Consider the following 24,835-nt stretch of genomic DNA (forward strand, 5'->3'; position numbering starts at 1 on the left):
CTTTCTAGGTTTCCAGGTGTTGGTAAAATCTAATACTCTCAATTCTTGGTTACCTTTAATTCTATATGAGATTAATAAAATCTTTTTAATAAAAAAACAGGCGACCTTGGGTAGTCAGAACACTTAGTGGTATTGATTTTCCATGTTTAAAACTAAAACCTAGCATCAAGATTCGTTGGAATCAATGATTCAATCAATCTAATACATAAATTGAGTTTCATCTAAGTAATTGTTGAGTAGTGAACTTCATTTTTTATTCTAAGTTATTTTTTCTTAATGAATATATTTTGGTCCAGTTGTTAGTACTCCTGTGGAAAATTGAATTTAAATGTCTAGTTTATTGGTTCGAAATTTTTTAGTGTTCATTTATTAAACAATTGTATTGTCAAAGAAACAGCTTAGCAAAGTCTTAATTTTTTTGGAATGTGGGTATAAATGGGTATACAAAGTGAAGTTTGTACTTTATTCAATTCAAAATATCCGGAAAATCACATTTCACAGGGTAATATTACAAAGATTCTGTTGACATTCAAAAAATAGTACAGTGAAAGAATTTTCTAGAAGTGGCCTGCCATATCTCTAGGCAAAGATGAAAAATATATTATATCATGAAATCAAGGTTTATCAAAATAAGATGGCTTATTTTGAGGATCTAAAATAACCGAATTAGAGTAGTAGGACATAACATACCAACAGATGCTATTCGGAATTACACCGCCTGGGAGCCTGCCAAGTACAGGTTTGTTTTTAAAAGATTTTTTTTTTGATTTTTCAATAATCACATAACTAGAAAAGGGTATGGTCAGTATAAAATTTTTAAGAGCGATTTAATGATCCTACACGAGCCATTGGAGTGGTTTGTGTTCGCAAACCATGGTAAATTTTCTTCCATATAAATAAAGTCTCTTGGACACATAATGGCCAAGAGTTCTTTGTGAGTGGTATCATAATTACGTGATGCGTAAGCGATTGGTAGATTGTTTGGAGAATCGATCGTTGGTAAGGATGTTTATGCATGTCTTGACCATGATAGGAATTTGTTGCAGACATTAATACTTTCACGCTGCCCCTGTGCTAAAAAACACACCAATGAAGAAGTATATCAAAATAAATGATTTCTACTGTTCACCTCTGAAATAATATCGAAATTTGATATGTATTCTGCCGTTCTTTAATGGAGGAAACGACTAATTTCCTGGCCGGAAGTGAGGATGGCGCCAGTTAGCGTTCGCTGGGGAATGTATCAACTACATGAACTAAATAGCGACGCTCTTTGACGTTGTCTTCAGTTCGGGTCTCAAGCCCGAACAAGAGTTGTTATACCATTCTGATGAGACGTAATGACGTCGAAACTAGTCAATGGCTACAAACCTGTCCTTGCAATTGCGAGCCACTGGAGATGTTAGTATTGACAAAGCATATACAGTTATTAAATATTATTTGTCACGGAGAAGTGATTACGACTACACAACATTGGTCATTCGAACGAATTATGGTTAGATTGATTAATAATTCATAACCACAATTAAGAATTGATGCCGGTTAGAAGTAAAGATTATTAGAAAATTTCCGATCCACAGAATAAAGAAAGCGCATTAACGAGCCAAACGTGCTTCTATCATGATTTACCTGAAGTTCATATTTTTTACTATATTAATTTTTTTAAATAGCATTTTACCTGATTTTTAGGTAGTTACACTCAATGTATAATTCTATTAGAATTTACGTGAACTAATATTTTGTTTTTTAATTTGATTTCCTTTCTGTTTTTTTTATTGTTAAACATAATGGCTGAAGAAATAAATAGTCCTAAGCAAAAACAGCTTCGATATAAATTCTCTAAAATAGGGTGTAATTAAAGAATTAATTAACAGATTAAATTTAAATCATTTGTGTTTGAATGAATTTGATGAAGTTCGGGATAAAATAGAACTTCTAACACCTGGACAAGTCAGCGATAATGACAGATCAGATTTTGAAAATTACTTTTTTGCAATAACAGCAAAGGCAGAACTATTAATAAATAATTTTTATAAAAGTTCATATACTCCACAATCCAATTCGACGAAGAATGAGAATAACATTGTTGACTTGCCAACAATAACGTTGCCAATATTTAATTCATAATAAAGATTCATCGAGCACAATTATTATATATTTAATAATTATTTACCAAATATGTTGATGCAAATTGCAAATGATTAGCTTAAAATATTGCAATCGCGTAACATAAATTTAAGTGTTAGCTATTCATAGTCTTGTGACAATGTTCGGAATGAAATGTTACTTTACCTCTCTAGCGCTAGTCTATAAAAGTAATAGTGTATATTTTAAGGTTTATTAATAATCTTCAAATCTTCAAAAGTTAAATCAAGCACTGGTTTTTTTTTGTAAGATTTGTCTAAATAGAGTTTTCCCGTGGAATATAATTGTTTCACAAAGAGGAAATATTTATCTTCCAATAGTAGACTCTTATCATTAAGTCCATTTTTACATGATGAGATATAACGTGTAGGTGGTATAATAACTATTGCTTACTTTTGAAAAGAAGCATTAAATAATTTTACCATGACATCATATATTTACTGACTTAATTTTAGAACACGAGCATAAGAGATTATTTTATTGCGGTGTTAAATTCTGTCATTTGCTGTTCGTGAACAGTTTTGGCCACTGTCTGCCCATAATGCTTGTAAAAAATCCTTCATTGTTGTATTACATGTTTCGAAGCAAAAGGTAATTATTTAATGTGTAATTTACCTGGGTCAACCAGTTTCTTATTTATCCCAATGTACGGGTAGATTTTGGGGGCCCATTTTTCATGAAAGATGGAAAATTTCGACATCTTTTAATCACGAAAGTATATCGTCATTTGTATGAGCAGTAAAGCTATAAATTAAGAATTAGTTACTTTCTTCACTACATAGACTTTTCGAAAACGTTACGTCATTTTATAAAGCCATATCAAGCAATTTAGCAAATGATCAAATTACTTGGTATGTTATACCTTTTTGTTCACCTTCCTTCGGCGGTGTTTGGGAGACAGGTATTAAAAGTAGTAAGTTTCATCTCCAACGTGTTATAGGAGAATCAATTAATGACATTATTTTTTTAACTTATGACTTATAGACTTTATTAGGACTGGCAAAGCTGAACTCTTCTTATTTACACAATTTTTCACAAATAATAAATTTATCTTCACAAACATAGAATGGGTTTTGCCCATAGACTGTTATACAGCCACTAATGCTCTTTCTGTCAGGTTTATCTGTAACCAAATCAACATCTGAATATACTTTAAGTACTACATCATCGCTATTATTTTTATAGTAAGTCAATCAATTTCTTTTCTTTTGTTTCTCGTAAATAACGCAGAATTCTTTATATTATATCTGGTCTGGTTGTTGTTTTTAAATACATCAGTTCAGTTCTAATCAATTGCCTGCGTGTTACATGTATTACTTCATTTTCTGGGTTATATTGAAATCGTTTATCCATTGGTGTCTGTTTTTCATTGTATTCTTCCATATTGAAATTAACTAGCACTTTTTCTATGAAATTTCCTTGATTTATTTCTATCTTATCTTCTGTTCTACTAACATTCCTAGAAACTTTTTAATTTCTCTCATATCCTATGCTTGAAAGTATTGTTTTAGAAGCTGACTGTTTCTTCCACTTCATTATGTTGTCCAAGCACTAACATATCATCTACGTATAATAAAATCCATACTTTTTCATTACAGTCATTACAACAATTAAATTTTGACTGTTCAAACTTATTCTTTACAGTAAAAACATTACGTATCGTTCTAAACTTATGGTGCCTTTTTGAGTCTTTACAGTGCTCTGTTTTATTGTAATATATTTAATTTGACTCTTGACCCTAATGGTGGTAGATATCCTGGCAATTGGTGAAGAAACTGGGTTAAATCGATCCTTCTCCTTAATCTGAAAACCTTTTGTCACAGTTCTGGATTTTTTAGTACCATCTTTAGCTGCTTTTTCAACTGAAGAATTTGATTCTGTCTAAGTTTTTGTGGAGAATTTAATTCTTTTTGATAGCCTCTCTCCGTTATTTAATTTTTATCGCACCATTGTACTGTACTGGAATACTGTGATACGATAGATATTCGACAGTATGTCTCATATTAATTTAGATATTTGGTCTGATCTTTCTACATCGAGTTGTTTCATCTATTGTTGGTGTAGTATTTTGTAGGTTTTTAAAAATATCCAACTCCTCTTCATTACTGTCTTTTGATTCATTTTCATCACAAACTTCAATCTCGATTTTGTCTTCTCCCCCTTCTATTTCTTATCCAATTTGTATTATTATATCATTTTTATAATTATCTTCGTTTTTAATTTCAATGTCATAATTTGTTTGTTCTTCATTGAACCTAACATCTCTTGAATAAATGATTATATTTGTCTTGAAATCTCATAGTCTATATTCCGCTCCGCATCCTTGATGAATTACACAGACTTAATAAAATAAAGGCAATTTTATCTGCCTGATTTGTATGAGATACTGCTTGACTTTGAATATTGAATGTTCAGTGTACTCCTTCTCTACTATTTGAACGAGAACCTCTTAAAGTATTTCTTCCACCTCTAAATTGTCCTCTAGATTGGTTTTGATGACACTGCAATTTTATGTCTAAATTTCCCACTTGTACAGAAATTCTAGAGGTTGTGCCTTAAAAGATGCCATTTGACCTTATTTCATTTTAAGCTTCAGTTCTTTATCTAGAAATCGGGATTTCACAAAGTCCATGGTGATTGTACATTGTTTCTATAGTTGTAATTAATGAGTCATACTCTTTATCAAGAGTTAATAAAAGATGACATACTTTATCTTTTTTTTTTCATTTTTGACCCGATGCTTTCTAGCTCTCTACTTATTAAATCAAAAATCGAATAGAAATCGTATAAATAAAGAAGAAAACATTACATTATTTTCTCTATGTGTTTTCTGGTCATCTCGAGCCGATCAAAGTCTGAGGTTAGATTCAAAGTTGTGAAATATTGGCATCTGCCAAACTTGGCTAATAAGTTGATTATATTAGGTAGAAGGTATTTGACGTCAATCGTTTTTTCGCTAAGGCGTCTATAGTCGATCACTACATGAAATTTAGGTTTTTCGGAAGCGTCTTACTTTTCGGAACTACCCACACGAGCGCATAATGTTGTGATATAGACATTATTGAATTTTATTGTCTGCTTCATTGAATATCGATAACGTCAACAGGTATCTCGTAAGAGGTTCGTATTTCATATTTAATTTTGTTTATAAAAGTAACTATTCGTCTTTTTAAAATATGTCCCTTTATTCAGCACAAAGTTAAGGTATTTCATATTTCCCCTCACCATTTAAATGATTGGTTCTAATTTTGAATTATTTCTAGAGGAAATTGTTCTGGAAAACTTAATTTAACTAGATTCGTGGTAACATTCAAGATTTTGGTGATAGCTTCTCTGTTTTTTGCGATTGATAAAGATTATGGTATTTTACAACCATGAAATTTTTGATGTGGGACTATAATTTCGCCATTTTCACATTGGTTTTAATTTTGATAACTTTTTCCATGGTAGGTTCGATAGTAATAGAATTTATATCAGTTTTATAATATTTTATTCTGCCAAGTGGAATAATTAACCATTCACAAGAAAGGTCTAAGTTGGCTTTTAACAATTTTAAGTTATCTAGGCCAAAAAGCCCAATGGTCGAAAATATCTGGTGACGGACTTAAATTACAATAATTATAGGCCGATTCTTTGTTGGTTTGATTAAAGTGGACTGTATAAATGTTTTTTTTTGTATTTCTAATGAGACAAAATCACATTTATTTATTTTATTTGAAGCAAAAGCTTCTTACAAACGCACCAAAAAGGGTGGTCTACGTTCGATCTGTCTACTGTTTAGACTCAGACTGGTCTCGCTATAAAAATACAAGTAACAAAAAAAGCTGCCGCCAGAGGTGAAACTAAAATCAAACACTTTTGTAAGACTGATCTTACAGTAAATGAGTCATGACTAAGTTGGAACTGTTGGTGATATTCTGACGCGTGTTTTGATAACCAAGATAGCGTTTTCAGAGATTGAGTTTACATTCAATGAATTCACATTCAGTCTCTGAAGACGGTAACTTGGTTATCGAAACGCGCCTCAGACAGTGTAAGTGTGGGTGGTGTTGTAAAAAATATTGAAATGCAATTTCGGGATCTATGAAATATCTTATTGATATAGAATCTTTTAAGAGTTTAATGTTGTACTCGGGGAATATTATATAGGACAACTCACTATTACTGGAATATTCGAACATTTTGAATATTCCTTTGTTCACGTATTGTGGCACAGTGGTAACTTCGGATGTATTTATTCTAACTTTCGAGTTTTTGAAGAAATTAATTTGTTATCGACTCCCACTTCATTCGAGAAATTCAATAAAACCTCGAAATTTATACGAATTTTTCCTGTACCTATCTACTCTCCAAGTAAAAGTAAATTTTAATAAAGATGTGGTGATTTTGTTCTTTATATTCGCTGTCCTACACCTGCCAGGCTGGGAGTTTCCACGACAAAGGATACAACCACCATACTACAAATTGAACTCACTCCAATATCTGGGAATTAAGTTGAGGGCTGCAACCATCCCGGACTTCCATAGATAAGTCCCAGCTTTATCTTTAATATATAATATATAAGTAAGAGTTGTTTTTAATTTATAACTGCTTTTGTTCGTTGTGGATACGCAGTTAATGCGAATTTATTATTTTTCCAATAAATTTATTTGTTGCTGAAACTTTCTTTATTGCTCTAATAAATAAATATTAATTTGGATAATCGTGTCCGGGAATAGCTTTAGATTGTTTAATTTTAATTTTTAATTTAATTCATAAGGTGTTTCCAGCTTTTCCGCCTTTCTTATTTTTGACGTTGTTCGTTAAAAAGTTGGTGGCGTCCAATTTAATACTAATTGTTCACCCTATCTGAGTACCAGTTATTTATATAACTTAACTTAACTTAAAGTTACATGCTTAACTTCAAAGATATTGATTTGGATGTCAGAACTTGTCTGATTTCTTAGGCATTTTGGGAGAATATCTAGAATCTTGATTATTTTGTTCTTCAAATTGATATTGAGTATGAATCATCAGTATAATAATAATATTTGGATTTGCAGTCTTGGGTGTGAGTTCTTAATAGATGAATTCATTGGTTGATTGTTCAGTATATTTTTTGTGGGTGTTGGTTTTGGTAAATTCGATTATTATGATTGTGACGCCGTTTGAATGGTTTATTAGAGTGATGTGGCTGCTTTATATTTGTTTTATGAGTATAATTCTGAAAATAGTATATATTGTCTCCTTTCATTACATATTGTAAGGCTTCAGCAAAACTATTTGGCTTAGTAGTACTTAACGGTTCTTTTAGTGTCGATAAAAATCTTGTTAAAACTACATTATTACATTAATTTCTTGTATAGGTCGTTTGAATTGCCATCGAAATCTGGCACATATTTTAAATATCTTATTCTTGTGTAGGTATGATGACCACATAAAAAAATCTATGATGAAAATTTCTTACATGCAATTCAGGTTGTTTTTAACTAAGTGGAGAAAAAATCAAACAATTGAGTAGGAAACTAATAGTTTATTCGTTGGTAACATGAGTAGGATAACATGAAAATGCATTTTGAAAATATATAATGCCAAAGAATTGAAAACATGCTATAACTACGCAGATATTGTATATTTTGGGGTATAATATAATAAATCATATATGCTTATAAAACTTGTGAACTTGCAGAAACCTCTAACATTTTAACAATTTGGACCTCTGAATAAATATTTTTCTTATATATACTGCCTAAGGTGCACCATACACTATCACACCAGTATATTCACTGATTTTTAGTCATCATCGAAGCATTTTAGAGTATTTACATGTTTTCTTATCCAGGGAATATCACATAGGACTAGATCAATGAAATGGATATTTTACAGCTTATATCCAAGAAATCTATAAAAAATAACGTGCTCGACACTCATGTTTTTGTTACAAATAATATATTTCTACCTTAAATGTGTTATTTTTAATTATTTAGTTATTCAAAATACAGAAATAAATAAATTATTGAACAATGTTGGTGGTATGAACAAAGAATAAAATAAATGTCACATGTACAGTGAAACTCGGTTAAGTGGGACCTGGATAAGTGAGAAACCTCCATAACTGGAACTCATGCTGAGGTCCCAACACTTTGGCACTGAATTACCTCTGTTAGTGGGACGACGTAAGCCTCTATATCTGGGATTTGTTCTTTCGATTTATCATCATAGTTACCTCTATAACTGAGACAGCGAGTAAATTTTATATGCATAAACCTCTGTAACTGAGATAACATTGTTTGTTTACTCATTCTTATTCTACCCATAAATTCCACACATAATTTCAAGTACGTAAGTACAAATTTTGAGCTTCAATTACCTTCAGTTTTAGTTTCGCTTTACTATCATACAGATGTTTATTTGAAAAATGCCAAAACGAACATCATCATCATATATTTAAGAGCTCAGCTCTTGTCGTTGAGTACATATTACGTGTAAAAACGTTCTTGAATATTTTTGTTGATTACATAAATTTGTATGATTACCTTTAAGTACTATGTATTTTGTTTATTTAAACTCATTTACACACATAACACGTTATTTTATTTTATTTAATAATTTAACCTGTATAACTGAAATAACCTGTATTCTCACCTCTATTAATGGAACCCTCTGTAAATGAGACAGATATTTATTTATACCTGTATATCTGAGACACTGGGTAAGTGGAATACCTCTATAAGTGAAACGATAGTGCAGGTCCCTTGATGTCTCACTTAACCAAGTTTCACTGTATGTATTTTAGTAACAATAATAGGGGAACATGTATGATAGAGAAAGATATTCTGCCATTCCAAAATATAAAACAGTATACGTGCCACTAGTAATGATGTAATGAATCGCCGCCATTTTTTATGCATTCATCTAAGCGATTATCACGTTCACGACTATGATTTTTCCCGTTCCACTTAGTCCAGAGCGTTATAATCGTAAACCTAAGTGGAATCGATTATGAAGCGCTTTGGGTGTTGAGGTAATTAATAAAAAATAGAAAAAGAGAAAAAATAGAGTAAAAACTTTTAAGAGGTTATGTCACAATTTGTAAATAAGCTGAAAAAGTGTCCATCGGTAAACAGCAAATTATTGTTTGAAAACTCACCAAAATAGCGCTAGTGTAGCAAGTGAAAATGACATGAATTTATCATGTCAATATTTTACTTGACTTGGTTATTAATATTGTAAATTTATTGATTTAATTGTTGTTAATATAAAGATAAAACATTTATGAACAATGGCGTAGGCGTATTGTTAATTAACATCCATATATTATATGTACAATTTTCGATTGGATTTGTATATTAATAATTTTGTTGAGATATTTTTGACTTTCTGGAGCTGGTTTTGGAATATTTCAACCTGCTACTAAAGCGCCACCCTAATTAACTCCTTATTTATATTAAAGTAGAATCAAAATGTCTTCTGCGAATATAGTAAAATATTTGGTGATGCTTCACAAAAATGTTTCAAAGTAATTGTAATATCTCTTATCAAATGATGATATTGCAATCTTTGTTGCTTCGAATTCTGGAAATTGCTCTAATTTTCTCAACGCTTACTTTGACCCATCTCTTGGTAATCGTGAACGTTAGTCATGACGTCATTAGTGACATTGTCTCCGCGACCACAAATATCGTAGTCGTCATGTGGAGTACCCAAAAGATTATTTCAGACGTTGTGACCGCTTAGTGGAATGCACCAACTGTTGATTTGTTCTGAAATACATTGACCTGCGCGTTGACTTGTTGAAATTTATAAAATAGATTTATAAATGTATGCTGTATCGAATCGTATGAAATGATGATTTTTAGAAATGAATTTAACATTTTTGTTCTATATTTCAAATGTACTCCATTTGTTCCTTTTGGCATCTGCACCTAGGTTCTTCAATTTTATTTTTTTAACGAGATTGTTACGTTTCGTTACTTAATACTTTTGCATAAATTATTTTAAACTCTACTTGTCTAATTTCTCCACTATATTAATTGTGGGGCATAATTATTATACTCAAATGATTTGGAAAGTGAACGCAATAGAAAAACCAACGGAACATATTGCAAATGATACAGGATGATTATAGAAGTTCTAAGAAACTATGATCGGATTAACCCGATTATGATCTGAATGTTCGAAAACTAACCCGTATCACGTTCATTATTAATCGATCGAGTTAATTGGGTCGTAGTCATATATAATTATTTCTACCCTGGTAGACCGGTGGGTCTAATGCGATCAGCTTATTTAGGGCTACTGAGGTTTGTGGTTTTTATACTTTCCGGTATTTCAGCATAAAAATAGCTTGTTAGTATTGTACTTTTGTGTCCACGTGATGGGTTAAATTGTTGATAACTGCTCAATGACAATTATTATTATAAAACGATAACTAAAAAAATATCATGAAAGTAAACGTAATGAAAATCAAAACTTTTTTGAGACATGTTTTAAATTTGAAATTTCCACCGAAAATTGAGCGCTACGTTCGGAAGCTGTGATTCTAATCTCGTTTGAGTTAGGATCCAATCAGCTGATAGGTGATCTACCTAAATCCGGGTTATATTTTCCGAAAAGATCTATCGCATATTGTTTTGTATGGATTATAGTGACTAGTGCCTGTGAAAACGTAGTCTTCTACATAATTTGAATTTATTATACACGAAAAATAGGAGACGTCGTAGGGCCCTTCACGTCAAAAGGTTCAAAATATTATGATATCAAAATATTTACATCTAAAAAACTGGCAATTACCTGGATGAGGTGGTATTTGATAAATGGTCTGGGAGTATCATTCAATTTTTGAAACTGGAGGCTGTTGTCGGATAATGCTCCATAGTACAGCCGGCATTTAGAAGCATCAACTACGCGAGCATGTTGAAAAGCAAATATTAAGGGAAAGTTTGAAATCTGGTTTGAAAGAAGTGCATGTAATGTTATCCAGATTAAAATATTGATAAATAGTATAGACAGGAGCTGGAGCTCAATAAGCTGGCGGAAAAGTGACAGAGTTTTTCTGGATCCCTGGAGTCCTGGACATAGGAAACTTAAAGGCAATGATAATATTGGAAAAAGGCATGACTTAAGTCATATGGCTACAGATAAGACAAAACCTTCACAGGTGAAACAAACACACAGATGAAAATTCTAGGATTTGATCTAATAGAGGAACTTTGATTCAAAGACAGCTAGTAGAATACTCCAATCCTGGAGTTTCTACATGGGCTAGAGCGAGGGCAAACAAGAGGACTGCAAAGGGATTTTCTAGTCAACTAGGACCGACGAGGCCTCCCCATTCTTGGTGACAGTAACTATAATAGAAACTAATTTTGAAATTTTAACATGAGTTAAATAACATTAAATACAATAAAAAATGTTAATTTTTAAAGACAATTATTTCATTTGCGTTTGGGCAAATCCTGTATTTATATTTGCGTTTTCAAAGCAAGTAAACTTTTCACATAAACAATAAACATGACACCAACTTGATAATGTGTTTTCTGAGATCCAACATACTTACAAATTTACCTTAAAAACAAAAATCAGTGATTTAATAAACATTCATTACAATTAACAAACATATAAAACATTCAAACATACAATCTAATTCTTTTACCAACACTTATAGTCCGGGAGTCAGCTGCATATTTTGAATAATCAATCCGTTCCACTCAATCCTACTTGTTTTGACTCTTCGTTCAGTCCCCTTAGGAGTGAACGAAATGACCTGGTAGCGCCGAGTCCATTGGATCCAAGTGTAATAAACTCCGTAAATTCAACTCATTTCGGGATGGCTCAAACTGAATAATGTGGTAGATTATATTGTATATTTAACAAAAAAACCTTCAGCTGCATGTAGGGTGACGGTACATTGGTATCAGCGTTGATCGCGTAACTGAAATACTTTCTACCAGTGAATTACCGGTTAAATATTTTATTTTTGTTAAATACACTATAAACTATCGATCACTTTAATTTCAGTTAAATAGTTAATGGTTTATTAAATTTATTTATACAGGTAAATGAGATGACTCGGGAAGTGATGACGATGAAAAGTCTTCGGATGAAAATTACAGCAGTGGCTTTGATAGTGATGAATCAACAGAAACAGAAAGCAATAGGGATTAACTGTGATAGTTTGCCACTTCAATTTCATATTTTTGTTAAAACAATGTACTGCGTTTTATGTGTAATTATGAAACCATTTAAAAAATTGTAAAGAAAAATTTCATTACATTGTATGCATTTGAATATAATTTTTGTGCTACTCATAAGTAATTTTAATTATATAATAAAGTAAATAATACTTTTTATATTATTAATGCAAAAGGTCACTGGATAAGTATTGGCACACACGAAAAAAAATGTATATTAAAATCATTACAAGAGTAATAACCGGGCGGCAATAAGATTATTTCGTACTTTATTTTAATAAATAAATTCATTAAAATAATAAATATTAGGTTGAAATTGAAGTATCCAATAATTTGTAGTGTATTTAACAAAAATAAAACATTCAGCTGGTAATTCACGGGTAAAAAGGATTTCTGTTATGCGATCAACGCTGATACCTATGTACCTACGCACGCGCACTCATGGGGACCTTCAGCGTATCAGCTGAAGGACTTTCCGTCACCCTATATGCAGCTGAAGGTTTTTTTGTTAAATATACAATACAATCTACTATATTATTCATTTGAGCCATCCCGAAATGAATTGAATTTGCGGAGTTTACAACAGCTGGATCAAACGGACCCGGCACTACCTTGCCAGCTGAAGGTAATTACGTTCACTCCTAAGGTGAGTTCCGTCAGGACAAGCAGAATTGGGTGGAACGGAATGACTAGTTGAAAATGCAGCTGGCTCCCGGACTATTAACAATAAACTGTTCAGATAATTTTGTGTGTAATATAAATACATTGGCAATATGTTCAATAGTAGGACATCCATTTGTAAAATAATTTCTACGTAAGGTCTATATATTGATAATCAACGTCTGTTTAACATCAATGAATTCCATTAATAATATAATTTAAACTGGAAATTACATTTGCAATAACTTTTATTAGCTTTCCTGAGATTGACACCATTAGATTATTTTGAAGTCGAGCATATTACGTAAAACAGAATTTAAAGTTCTCTACTGTTTTTAATAATATAAATATAATTTGATACTATTGGTGCAAACGTTCACGGCGCCAGAAATACTCTTTTGGGCATTCCATATAGCGACTACGATCGTTGTGGTCGCAGCGAGAACGTCACTCATGATGACACCTTTTCATAAGGTGGGTCGAAGTGACCGTTGAAATAATTAGCGGAATTTTCAAAGCTCAAGCAGATTGCAACTTTGAGTATCTGTCTCATTATTTGATGCGATATTATGAGTACTTGTGAAGCATTGTTGTAACGCACCACCAAATATTTTACTATCGTCGCAGAATATACTTTTATTTTATTTCAATGAAAATTACTCCGCTAAATAATTTAATGACTTACAAAACAAAACATATCTTCTTAAAGATTTTGCTTTATTTTTTCTGTTTTGCCATTCATATTTATTTCAACACTCGAAACGCCTTGCAAGCCATTCCGCTTGGGTATACGATTATAGCGCTCTGGACTTAGTGGAACGGGAAAGATAATGGTCGTGAACGTCATTGTCGCGAGTGCTTAGTGAAATACACCCTATATAAATAAATTATTAGATGGGTATGTTATTATATAAACATAATACGAGACATTTCAGACACTTCCGCTACAACGATTATATTGTTAGTTTCTGTCATGTTTCTGATATCATCTTTCAAAATTTTACATACATCTGTTGGATAGATTAGTTGTAAGTGGTTCTCTGTTTCTAAAAGTTGGGATATATACAGATTATGCTAAAACTCCGGGACCCTCATTTACTGTAACTACACTAGAAATGGTTAAAAAAAGTCCTCGCATTTAGAGATTTTCGGATGAAGGTACGTGAGGTGAAGTAAATATTTCATACGAACACGAAAGTTGGGTATACATTGAAAAGGTATCTGTGAGTTGGGGACCGCGATTATTTATGTTGATTCAAGCTTGCTTGTATTAGAAATTAATATGAATGTTTGTATACCTTCAAATGTATAACAAGTGAATTTTCCCGCCGAAGAAAGTTTGCTACATTATTATAACCCTTATTAATTATGTAGATTAAGAGAAAATAATAACTGGCCAATTTTATGTTGATGCTCTGACAGTTTTTCATGCTGAAATTATAAAAAAAATAACTGAAGTTGTTGAAAAAGAATTTTTTTCCACCACGAGAATGCGTCTGCCCAATCCGCTTTTGTTGCAGAAAAATTAGATGAACTTCGATACGATTTATTGCTTTATCCTCTATATTCACTTGATCTGGTTCGCTCTCATTACTTTCTGTCTCAAAACTTACGAAGATAGTTTGGTGAAGAGCGATTTTATACAAATGGAGAGGATGAGGCAAAGAAATCGTTTATTGCAAATCACAACATTTTCTTCAATTCTTAAAACAAATGATAACAGAGATAGTAAGATACAAACGTATTTGGAAATAACTAGTTCCGCTATTATTCTTAAATAGTTTCAACATAATCCAACTATTGGAATTATTTGTTTAAGATTCGAATTCTATTTGACTAAGCAGCTTGAAATTGGACAGTGTTAGAAGTTTGTATATTGGAACAAATTTTCTTATTAAACAATAATATAAATACCAACAGTTCGTATACAGCGTGTCGTAAACATGAATTGATGGAATTGATTTTAGTTAAAAGACGTATAAAGATTTTAGACTTAGATTATTATTTCTTTGGATAAGAAATATGTTGACATAGTATTTTAGCCCTAAAAAGGTGTACAACAGTAAAACATTGCGTAGTTCTAATAGAACAACAGAAATTTTTGGTATGAATAGTTTACGTTAAGGTGGGAATCGATAATAAAAATTGCTACATCGGTATTAATTGAATTAATATACCTGTTTGTTGTATAATGGAAAATACAGAGTAAGCAGAAAACAGTTCATGCAGATATGTGGCATATTCATTAGAGTTTGAGGAAATGCTGAAGCTTGACATAATTTTATAACAGATTCATTTTTTTATTTCTCAATTCATTTCCGCTCTCCAATCCTTTATTTTTAGATAGTAAATGTACAATCTGTGGCTCATCATTAGGAAGACATTTAGATAAGAGAATTGAAGCATATGCTGATTTTTTATATTTATACCACCTTTGCGAGAAAATCCCGATTTCTTCAAACACCTCTTAAAAATGAAATGCAATGACTGGTCTGAAAATGTGTTTTTTATACGTATGTAAATATATACATATTACTTCTTAAAAAAATTTTAATTAAACTATTTTGTAACCTTCTAAATTTTGACTTTCGTCCAACTGGCATTGTGTCATACTATTCAATTACGTTTTCACATTCGTTACCTATTTTGTAGAAATTATATCCAGAAAATAAATTTTTACTCTTTTACTTCAATGCTAGTTTATATTTTGCGGGTTCATTTCTATAATTACTAGGTCAGTATAAAGAATTTGTCGATTTCAAATATTTACAAATCAGTCAATAACATTTTTGAGTTTCAGAGCTGTACCTATATAACAATAACAAACTTTTTGTTGTTACGATTAAAGTCCATATATATTATTATGATGGTTTGATGTTTTTGTTTTCTATTATTTATGCATCACAATTCAATAAAAGCAGATACGACAGCTGACTAGTATCAAACTGTACAACATATAAAACAATGTAAAAATTTTTGAGATTTAAATAAGCTACTGTTTCTGGTCGTAATTTCAAAAGAAATTTTTTTATGTAATGGGAGAAAATATTAATTACCTCTGAAGTTGTATATGTAACTAATCTAATTTATAAATTGAAATTGTGATGTTGCTGATATCCAGCAGATTAAACAAAATGCTAATATAAATCACTTTGTATTTTCATTTTTGTATCGGTGAATAATCATTTTATGAAATAAAATATACAATTTTATTATCGATTTCACCTTTTTTAGAATTAATCTTTTAGTATAAAAGTATTATTACTAGGTAAAAATACAGACTACTGTAGTTAGTAGCTGTAAATATTTATAGAACAAAAATATTCTTTAGAACATCCACTCAAATTTTGATACATGCAAACAGGTCCTCACACACAAAATGTTTAACCACTACAGATTCAAAACCATATCAATTTTTTTACAGGACGAGGAGTATTGTTAAATGTAGTTTCCAAAATAAAATTATGAACTTGAACTAATAATATGAAAATTGTGGCAAGTGCGGTCTTTTTTCTATGTTTAAAATGACTACGGTGTATCACTTGATTAGAGTTCTCGAAAGATATCAGTACTATTCTCATAAAAATTTTGTTGAAATTTTTCATGTATTACCTATTCAAAAGTAGTCGGAGACCGTGTTCTCTCATTAACATAACAATGTTAGCTTCCATATGATAAAACCACTCATCAACAATGCTAAATTTCATAAACAAATAAAATATCTCCACCTATGTATAGAAGATAATTCATGTGTGGAACTAGACAAATCTACCCAATAAGAAACAACATCGAATGAAAACTGATAGACCTGACAGTTAGTTTCATTTATAGAACGTAAAGATCGACCAACATAGCTTTGCCTCTGAGATGCGCAAACGATAAACGGAGAGGGTTAGTGTTAGACCGACGTCGCCCTTTCACCGGGAAGTACAATCGAGAGAAGAATTTTAGTCGAAACCGTTGATTGAATGCAGTATCTGAATCGACGTTGAAACAAATTTGGTATCGGTTGACGATAACGATAAAACAGTAGAGGATATGAATCCCAACATAATATGATAATCACTGAAGAGTATTTATTGTAGATGGATTAGTAGTCACAACACGTAGTGATATCCTTGTTCTATATTGTAATCCTTGTCAAAATTCATTTAAATAAAAGTTGAGGATTAAAACATATCGGATTATGAGCAAGTATTTGGAAAAATGGATAACCTTTAAATTGACGATTATTTAATGATTATTTAACAATTTTTAAGAATGTTTTGAGTACTACTGCCTAAAGATTATAATACGTCTTTTCGCCCACTGTTGACACATTCTCAGATTGGTTTTCGTCAGGTAGTTCTTCGATTCCGGATAGATTACAATCTTCATCTTCCTGTTCTGATTCAGTGTCGCTATCCTCATCATTTAAATCAATAACCAGATCATCTACGATAATGTCTATTATGAGTTCATTCATCATGAAATCGTCCTCAAATTTCTTCGCTCTTTTGCTAAGAGATTTCCACTGCTCTGGAGAAAATTCTTTGAAAACATCGTCGCAATATTGCATAATATCGTTGAAATTAAAAGATACATTTTTATTTGCAACATAGTCTTTGATTTCGGCCCAAACCGATTCGATTAGATTCAAATCCGGATGATATGATGGTAGTCGAAATTCAAGTGAATTTTTTTTCTCAAAGACTCTTTGCAACCTTGATAGTCCATATCGCGATGGACATTTCTATGAATTACCCTGAGCGTAGGAATTATTTTTTCTGTAATATGGAAACTAACTATGCACCTATGTAAAATAGCCAAATCAGCATCATCCATTGTGAGGTTTGAATGTTTCATTCTCTTTTTATTTCGAGTTGAAAACGTTTTCTGTTCACCTTCTATTTTTTTCATCTCTGATTTAATTTTCCTTACGGTTCTTACGCATACACCTGTAGCCTCTGCTACTCGTTCTTGAACCTTCGATGATAAAAAATTATTATTAGTACATTTTGACTTATTTCTACCATTACTTCTTACCTTCGCAAGAAGAAACCTTATTCCATCTGCCGTTGCTTCGGCCTGCATAAATCTTAAAACATTGTTGACAATTTCTCTGCTTTGTCCACTCAGAACCTTGTTTTTCACTTTACTGTTCAAAGGCAGTTTCAAAGTAACGAACACAGAATTATCAAACATTTCACTAAATATTTCTGCACTGATTGTACTAACCGATGTTGACTGCACGAGATCCCTGACATTAATCAGCTCTCGCCTCACTCCGTCGACTAGTCTACTGCGCATACAATTCTCAGAGACAAAGCTATGTTGGTCGATCTCTACCTAATGTGTTATACGAGCTGTCCCTTTTTATTGCATGTTATGTAATAACAGTTTTTTTTTTAATTTTTCGTTTAGCCTTTGTTCACTAATTATAACTTATTTTGAATAATAAAATCGATGAAAACAATAACTATATATAAGTAAAGCCTAGCTTAGAATTCTCCTACTAATCTTGCACGATATGAACGCACATCGTTCATATATTATGTTACAGAGTTTATGAGGACGGTAGGTCAGGACTGCTTAAGACTTTTTCTAAGAATGTATGTTGTCTTTAAACCAATTTGAACTATGATCCACAGCTCCGTCTTGTGGTATATAAAATACTCCCACGATTTGGGAGGATTTGTGGGTAACCGATAATTTAGCTTTTAGTTTCAAACAATTTAGATGAAGTTTCTTTGACGGAGGACTCTACTCCTACTGTCACCTACGCAGACTTCAAAAATAAGACTAATCACTTCAAGTCAATTTTTTTTCTTCTAGAGACAACGATATATAACAAAGAATGACATTTTTAAAATGCCACATTGTACAACATAAATTTCATAGGTTTTCTGTGATATTTCAATCTTGAAACAGGTCCTTCTAAAGTATCACCCTACAGTATATTCAACTACCTATAAATTGCACGCTTATTTTGGTTTATTATCCATTTCAGATAGACAGACATCCAGACAGACATTATATCGTATTCAACGATGCATTCTGATTGTGTTTAAGTACGTATGAGAACTCTGAATTGCGACACGTGATATTGGGTTGGATGTTGAATGGCATGTACACTGGAATATTGGAGTAATTCTGTGGGGGCTGTTGCTTATGGTAACTGATCACCATTTCTGTTTATTATGGGCAATATGACAGTTACGCATCATTTTAATGATGCCTATAAATCACTTGCTTGGAATAATGTATCGATAGATGAAAATATTGATTACCTATTTTTATTATTATTAATTTTTTTCTGACATGTTAATAAAAGATCTTCGAATAAAATGGAATATGGACTACGGTAGCTAGGTAATTTAATCGAAACGTTAAATGGTTAAATGTGTTTATATTTTTCGCTGAAATATTTGTTTGATGTCCTTAGAATCGGATTTTGTAAGAGTTAGTTCAAACATATGATTTCGTTGCATAGGCAATTTAAAAAATAATTTTAGAGTTCCCCTCACGTTGCGAATAGCCTATAGTTGCTTGAATAACGAAACATAGGGTTAATGGTTAATATATTGATGACCGCAGTGCTCTGGGCTTTCATTTGAAAATCTACATTCAACAATATATAATTGGTTTATTATATGTAAATAATATCAGTTTTATTTTGTGTATAATATGTATTTACAATTCGTTGAATTATGGGTAGGGTAAAATACTATAATCATTTTGTGAGTTAATCATGTACATGAAATATAACAAAATATTCAAACATCAAATAGGTTTATTTTCGAATTGTATATATCTATATTCATTAGCGTACTAAACATTAGAATACGTTATAAAACGATTCATCTCATTTATTTAATGGATTATTACTGTTTTGTAAATAAAAATAAGATATGAAGGGCCATGGAATATGGAAATCACCAATTATCTCAAAAACAATTATTTCGGCTTACATCATCATCGCTGCGAACAGTAGAGAATTGAGATCCTGCTCGCCCTGTTCGAGTTTAAAACTTATACGTGGATAGGTCATCGCAAAAAACGTTGTAGCCAATGTTGCAGTTGTAAGTGCAAATCTGCGAAGCAACCTTTGAGCAGAAGGTGTCAATCTGAGTAACAAACATTTATTAATTATTAGTTAGCCTATTTTTCTTGCCACTGTAACTTATACTCCTGTCGATAACTAAAATTGAAGTCGATATTGGGAAAGTGATTGGTATGACAAGAACTATGCAAATTGAGAATGTAAAGCGTCCACTGAAATGCTATGATTGTACGGCTGATGTTAAGTATCTCAAGAGGTAATTCAATTATCACTTGTTAGATACATATTAATCATGGTCAGCTTACGCTAGACGGGTCAAATGTGCTTTTTGTAAATATTTTGTGCTGTTTCCGTTGACATTTTTCTTCGGGTAATGTTAAACAGGATTCATTTGATGAATCGAATAAGAATACAAAGGTTTTTACACTTTCACAACTTTTCACCGCTAAAACTATCGGGAGTTCATTTAGTTCATAATAAGGAATCCAATGAATAGTTAAGGAGGACTAATAGTGAAGAAAGCATATATGGATTAACAATGCTGCATATTCGTTAGTATGTACTTGTAAACAAGGAGCAATTATTAGAAGATGTGCAAACAAGTGGCCTGAACTAATAACCAAATACTGTTTTTTGGAAAATACGATATACTTCTTTTTTTGTTATATATTTTTTTCCAGATACGGAAAATTTTTCTTAGGACATATGTTCTTCAAGAAGATATTGTAATTCGGAGAACTGTTAAGTGCTTCCCTTCGGTTTTGAGCAGGATACGCCTTTAACCTAATGATAAAATTTTAATATGAATAGGGATTTTTAATCTCTGTTCGACTACCGATAATAATTAAAGGAATATCGACATCAAAAGTGGACACATATGATTATAGTATTTCAAATTTAGGCGATACATTCTAAATCTAAAGTGATTCTGATTTAACTAATACTGTAATATAAGGCTCTAAAATTCATCGTAGCTGGCAACGTGGATATATTGGAAAATTCAATAATTTCATTTACTAATGTAAATGCAAAGTTAAAATGTGAATTCATAAAGCCGTGAATTTATAAATATCTTCTCGTAAAGCTAATTTTGTTAATTATTGTGTTAATTATAGTGATGAAATAAACCTATGCTTATTGTTGTATTTATCAATAATAGACCGTGCCTTTAGTCTAATTTGTATTTTCATAGCTATTTGGAAGAATTTATATTTATACTTGGCACTCGAACGATAATTCTAATGTTGCACATTGCACGCGTTTTTTTTTGGGAAATGTGAAATACTTATTTCAAATAGTGAAACTTTCAAAATTAGCTAAAAAAATTAGCACTGATGCGTTCAGTTCAAACTGAAGTTGTAGCGACTGAAAGTTGAATTAGTACTTTACCTATTTACCTCCAGTTTCGGAAAACACTTATACGAGATGAAAAATATTTTAGGCACCGTTAGTAGCAATACTTATATTGAGAATTGAATCCTCCGTTCATTTTTAAAATTCATAGTACGTATTATATGAGTAGAACTTCTTATGTAATGATTGTGTTTAGGTACCATAGAAAGGTAGCCGATCACCACTGGTATTGATTCTAGGCAGTAAGACAGCTGTATATCTTTGTCCAAGAAGCTGATGTTAAATTTTGCTGTGGACACTTTGATCACCAGATTTAAATTCCAACGTACATGTCGGATTTGATGGGGAGGAGACTGTACAATTACACCATCTTCAAGAGACTTTTGTAAATATTATTATTTCATCATCGATATAAGGCACAGTCTACAGAAATTAAGGTCCGCAATATATTCCTTTTAGGTGTAATATTTCTAAACTCTCAGAGTATACTTAAAGCAAATATACTGGATCGATATATGTGAAATACTCCAAGGTATGAAATAAGAATATTGGTACGATTCGGTATTATATAAACAAATTTTTATTTTTTATGTAATTTACGAGATTATAGCTTACACATAATAACAGAATTATGTGGTGTTACTATTTTAAAAATTTAAAGATGAGGTAGTTATATTTCGTTTTGGTTATACAAAGAATTATACATTTCTAGGCACATTTTAAGGTTTAGTGAGGTTGTAACTACCTTTGTAATAGGTATAAAGCATTATATCCTTTTATTAGCTATCATGGTCTTAACCCTAGAAAAAATTTCAAATTTTCTTAAAAGGTGATCTTATAATTGGTATATAAATAATAAAAATAAACTAGTACTTTATTACAACTAGTGTGTATTTACTTAATGAACTATAAAATTTCTTTCCACATTTATTTGCACAAGTGGGAATCTTGATAGAAAAGTTATTTGTACTATATTTTAAGAAATGACAATCACATAACAAAATCACAACATAGTTTGTTATGTGCTATATGCAGAAAGAATATCATTGAAGTTTTTTGAGTTTATTAATAATTGTTATATATTTTTTAATAAGATCATTGGAAATGTTTGTTTTTAGGCCACAATAAGATGATTTTCAATTGATTGATAAAGTGGTCCTCATAGTTTTACTACATTTATCATTATAATTTGTTATTAATTAAGTAAAAAAAAAACAATTTCTTCTTTTGTTTTTGAATTCTAAAATTTATTATTAGGTACATCGTTTGAATAGTTGCCCTTTTCATGATAATCTGTCTTTTTACAAATACTTATTAAATTTATAATCATGTGGAGTCACGTATCTATTTGTACTTGCAATTCTCAATTAACAAGAACAAATTAATCTTATATATCCCAGAAACGTGATTGACAGGAAATTCTGGCTAGCCCTTTTCTCCAATTCATCTGTATTGGAAAAATATATACATTTAAGTAATTCCGAACAGCAACACTAAAGTGTGGTGATAAACCATCTTGCTAGAACCAAATATCATTAAACTAAGACTTAAACTAGGAATATTTATTATTGTTGGAACTATTAGATTTATTAACAAATTTAAATACTTTGATTCATTCAAATTGGCTTTCACAAAGAATGGTCCGATAATGCTAAAAATACCTGCCTAAACATTGACTCTAAATAGCCCTTGTTTTTCGCATCTAAGACTAGTATCTGAAATTTCTGCGATTAACTGTACAATTTAATGTTACTACACAACTTTGCATAAAATCCAAGGATATCCTTTTTAGTTGCAGTTTTAATCATATAGTTTTAGGACTATTATTTCCAGTTGAACTTTCTTCTTCAATAATTGTACAATTTTTCAAACTGTAGTTTTGGTAATTTGGTTGGTAAGTTTTTTACGATCACCGTAACTTCTTATCATTAGAATCATTATTCTTTTCTGTTCGGTAAACAAATTTTTAAAAATTTTAATTTGAAATGACTGTAACATTACTTTATGAACACACTGTATATTCTCTACTCTACTATACCATCAATTATAACCATGATAATTTCTACAAAACAAATGAATATATCCATATAGTGAAATCATCTAATAAAATTACAATATTAATTTATTAAATTGATGAGTGAGAGCAAAGGCGTTATTTCGTTATTCTAATTATTCTATCAAATATAACTGAAATACCTACCAGCAATTTTTGAAGTACGTCCAAAAATAACGCAAAACATCTTAAAACAATAAGACTAAAACTTTTTCCGAAAATCAAAACTTCAAAAGAATATTAACCTTCTGATATATTTCCCTTATTTGGTTTCCAGAATAAATCCGAACTTCTATTAAAAAAACGCAAACAACTAAAGCATACAATACCCTATAGTCTTATTCTTCAAATGAAAGAAACAAATGACGAATTGAATACGCTTCGATAGTATTTCTTACCGCCATTAGTTTTTTGAATTTGAAAAATTAACGAAAGAAACTTTCTTTAGACTCCTTTCCTATATCAATGTTATAGAATGTTCGCAAATTGAACTCGCTAGTTAAAATAATTTACTGGTATACTTTACTCATATTATTTTTTGTTATAATTATTCTCATTCATCAATATACAAGCACACACTGTCCCAACGAAAACATGACCTGCCGAAAAAGTTTAAAATCAATTTCTATTTTTTCTTCCCTAGAATATATCATTGACAAGTCAAAGCAACTTCAAAGTTTCTCTAAATTATATTATTTGGATAATTATCGTAATGGAATGAAAAACAGTATACTGTATTAAGTGTATTTTAATTTTCTCAAATAGGGCTTTATAGACCAAATTCATCTTAGAAATTCCCAATGATAATTTCACCTTTTCATATTTAAATTTATTTATCGTCGTTTCATCATGTTTTCAAGGATTTTAACTAGAAATTTGAATTAATTTAGAAATGCTAGATATTAAATTTTTTAATCCACGGTGCCCAGCTAAAATTAGATCTTTTTATTATAAATGGCTTTCACAAGTAACTCAACTTTGTCCTGTTGTTGCTGGTGGTGGAATAACAGATTTCCCTAACAATGTTGGACCTGGCCATGGACAAGCAGGTGGAACACTTCGTGCTTGCTGGAGACCAGCAGCTGACTCTGGATGAAGGAAATTTCTTCGCTGCTCCATTTTCTCTTGCTAAAATAGTTTCCAAATAAATATGTATGATTGGGACCCAAAAATTCTATGAAATAAAAATAAATTTGTGCGCGACATTTTAGTCAGCGTTTAAGCATTACAACGAGCTGGACTCTCAAATTTTTAATAAAATACAATATAATATAATAAAAAATCTCGCCAGTTGTGAACACCATTTCCAAGGTTGAATAAAGAACAGATTCCTCTTTTTGTGCCACAATCAACTCTAAAGGCACTGTCATACTTTGCTCGAGATGAGAACAGTTCAAAACAAACGCCCGA

At 31.1% G+C, this 24,835-nt stretch overlaps 1 protein-coding gene and 1 long non-coding RNA gene across 5 annotated transcripts in view; one reads left to right on the forward strand and one right to left on the reverse strand.

Moving 5' to 3' along the window:
• Window positions 1-15,446: 15,446 nt before the first annotated feature.
• On the forward strand, window positions 15,447-21,196 carry LOC130892159 (uncharacterized). Its single transcript, XR_009059005.1, has 2 exons — window positions 15,447-15,711; window positions 18,967-21,196. It is a non-coding gene; the product is annotated as an uncharacterized LOC130892159 (long non-coding RNA).
• The window catches only part of LOC130892100 (small conductance calcium-activated potassium channel protein), a 157,649-nt gene continuing 153,192 nt past the window's right edge, over window positions 20,379-24,835 (reverse strand). For all 4 annotated transcript variants that reach the window (XM_057797356.1, XM_057797355.1, XM_057797346.1 and 1 more), the window contains one exon: window positions 20,379-24,553. In XM_057797356.1, coding sequence (XP_057653339.1) covers window positions 24,398-24,553 — 156 coding nt within the window. In that variant the 3' untranslated portion in view covers window positions 20,379-24,397. The remainder of the gene's footprint in view (window positions 24,554-24,835) is intronic.

This window comes from Diorhabda carinulata, chromosome 1, assembly GCF_026250575.1.
Source record: "Diorhabda carinulata isolate Delta chromosome 1, icDioCari1.1, whole genome shotgun sequence".
Classification (NCBI taxonomy): Eukaryota; Metazoa; Arthropoda; class Insecta; order Coleoptera; family Chrysomelidae; genus Diorhabda; species Diorhabda carinulata.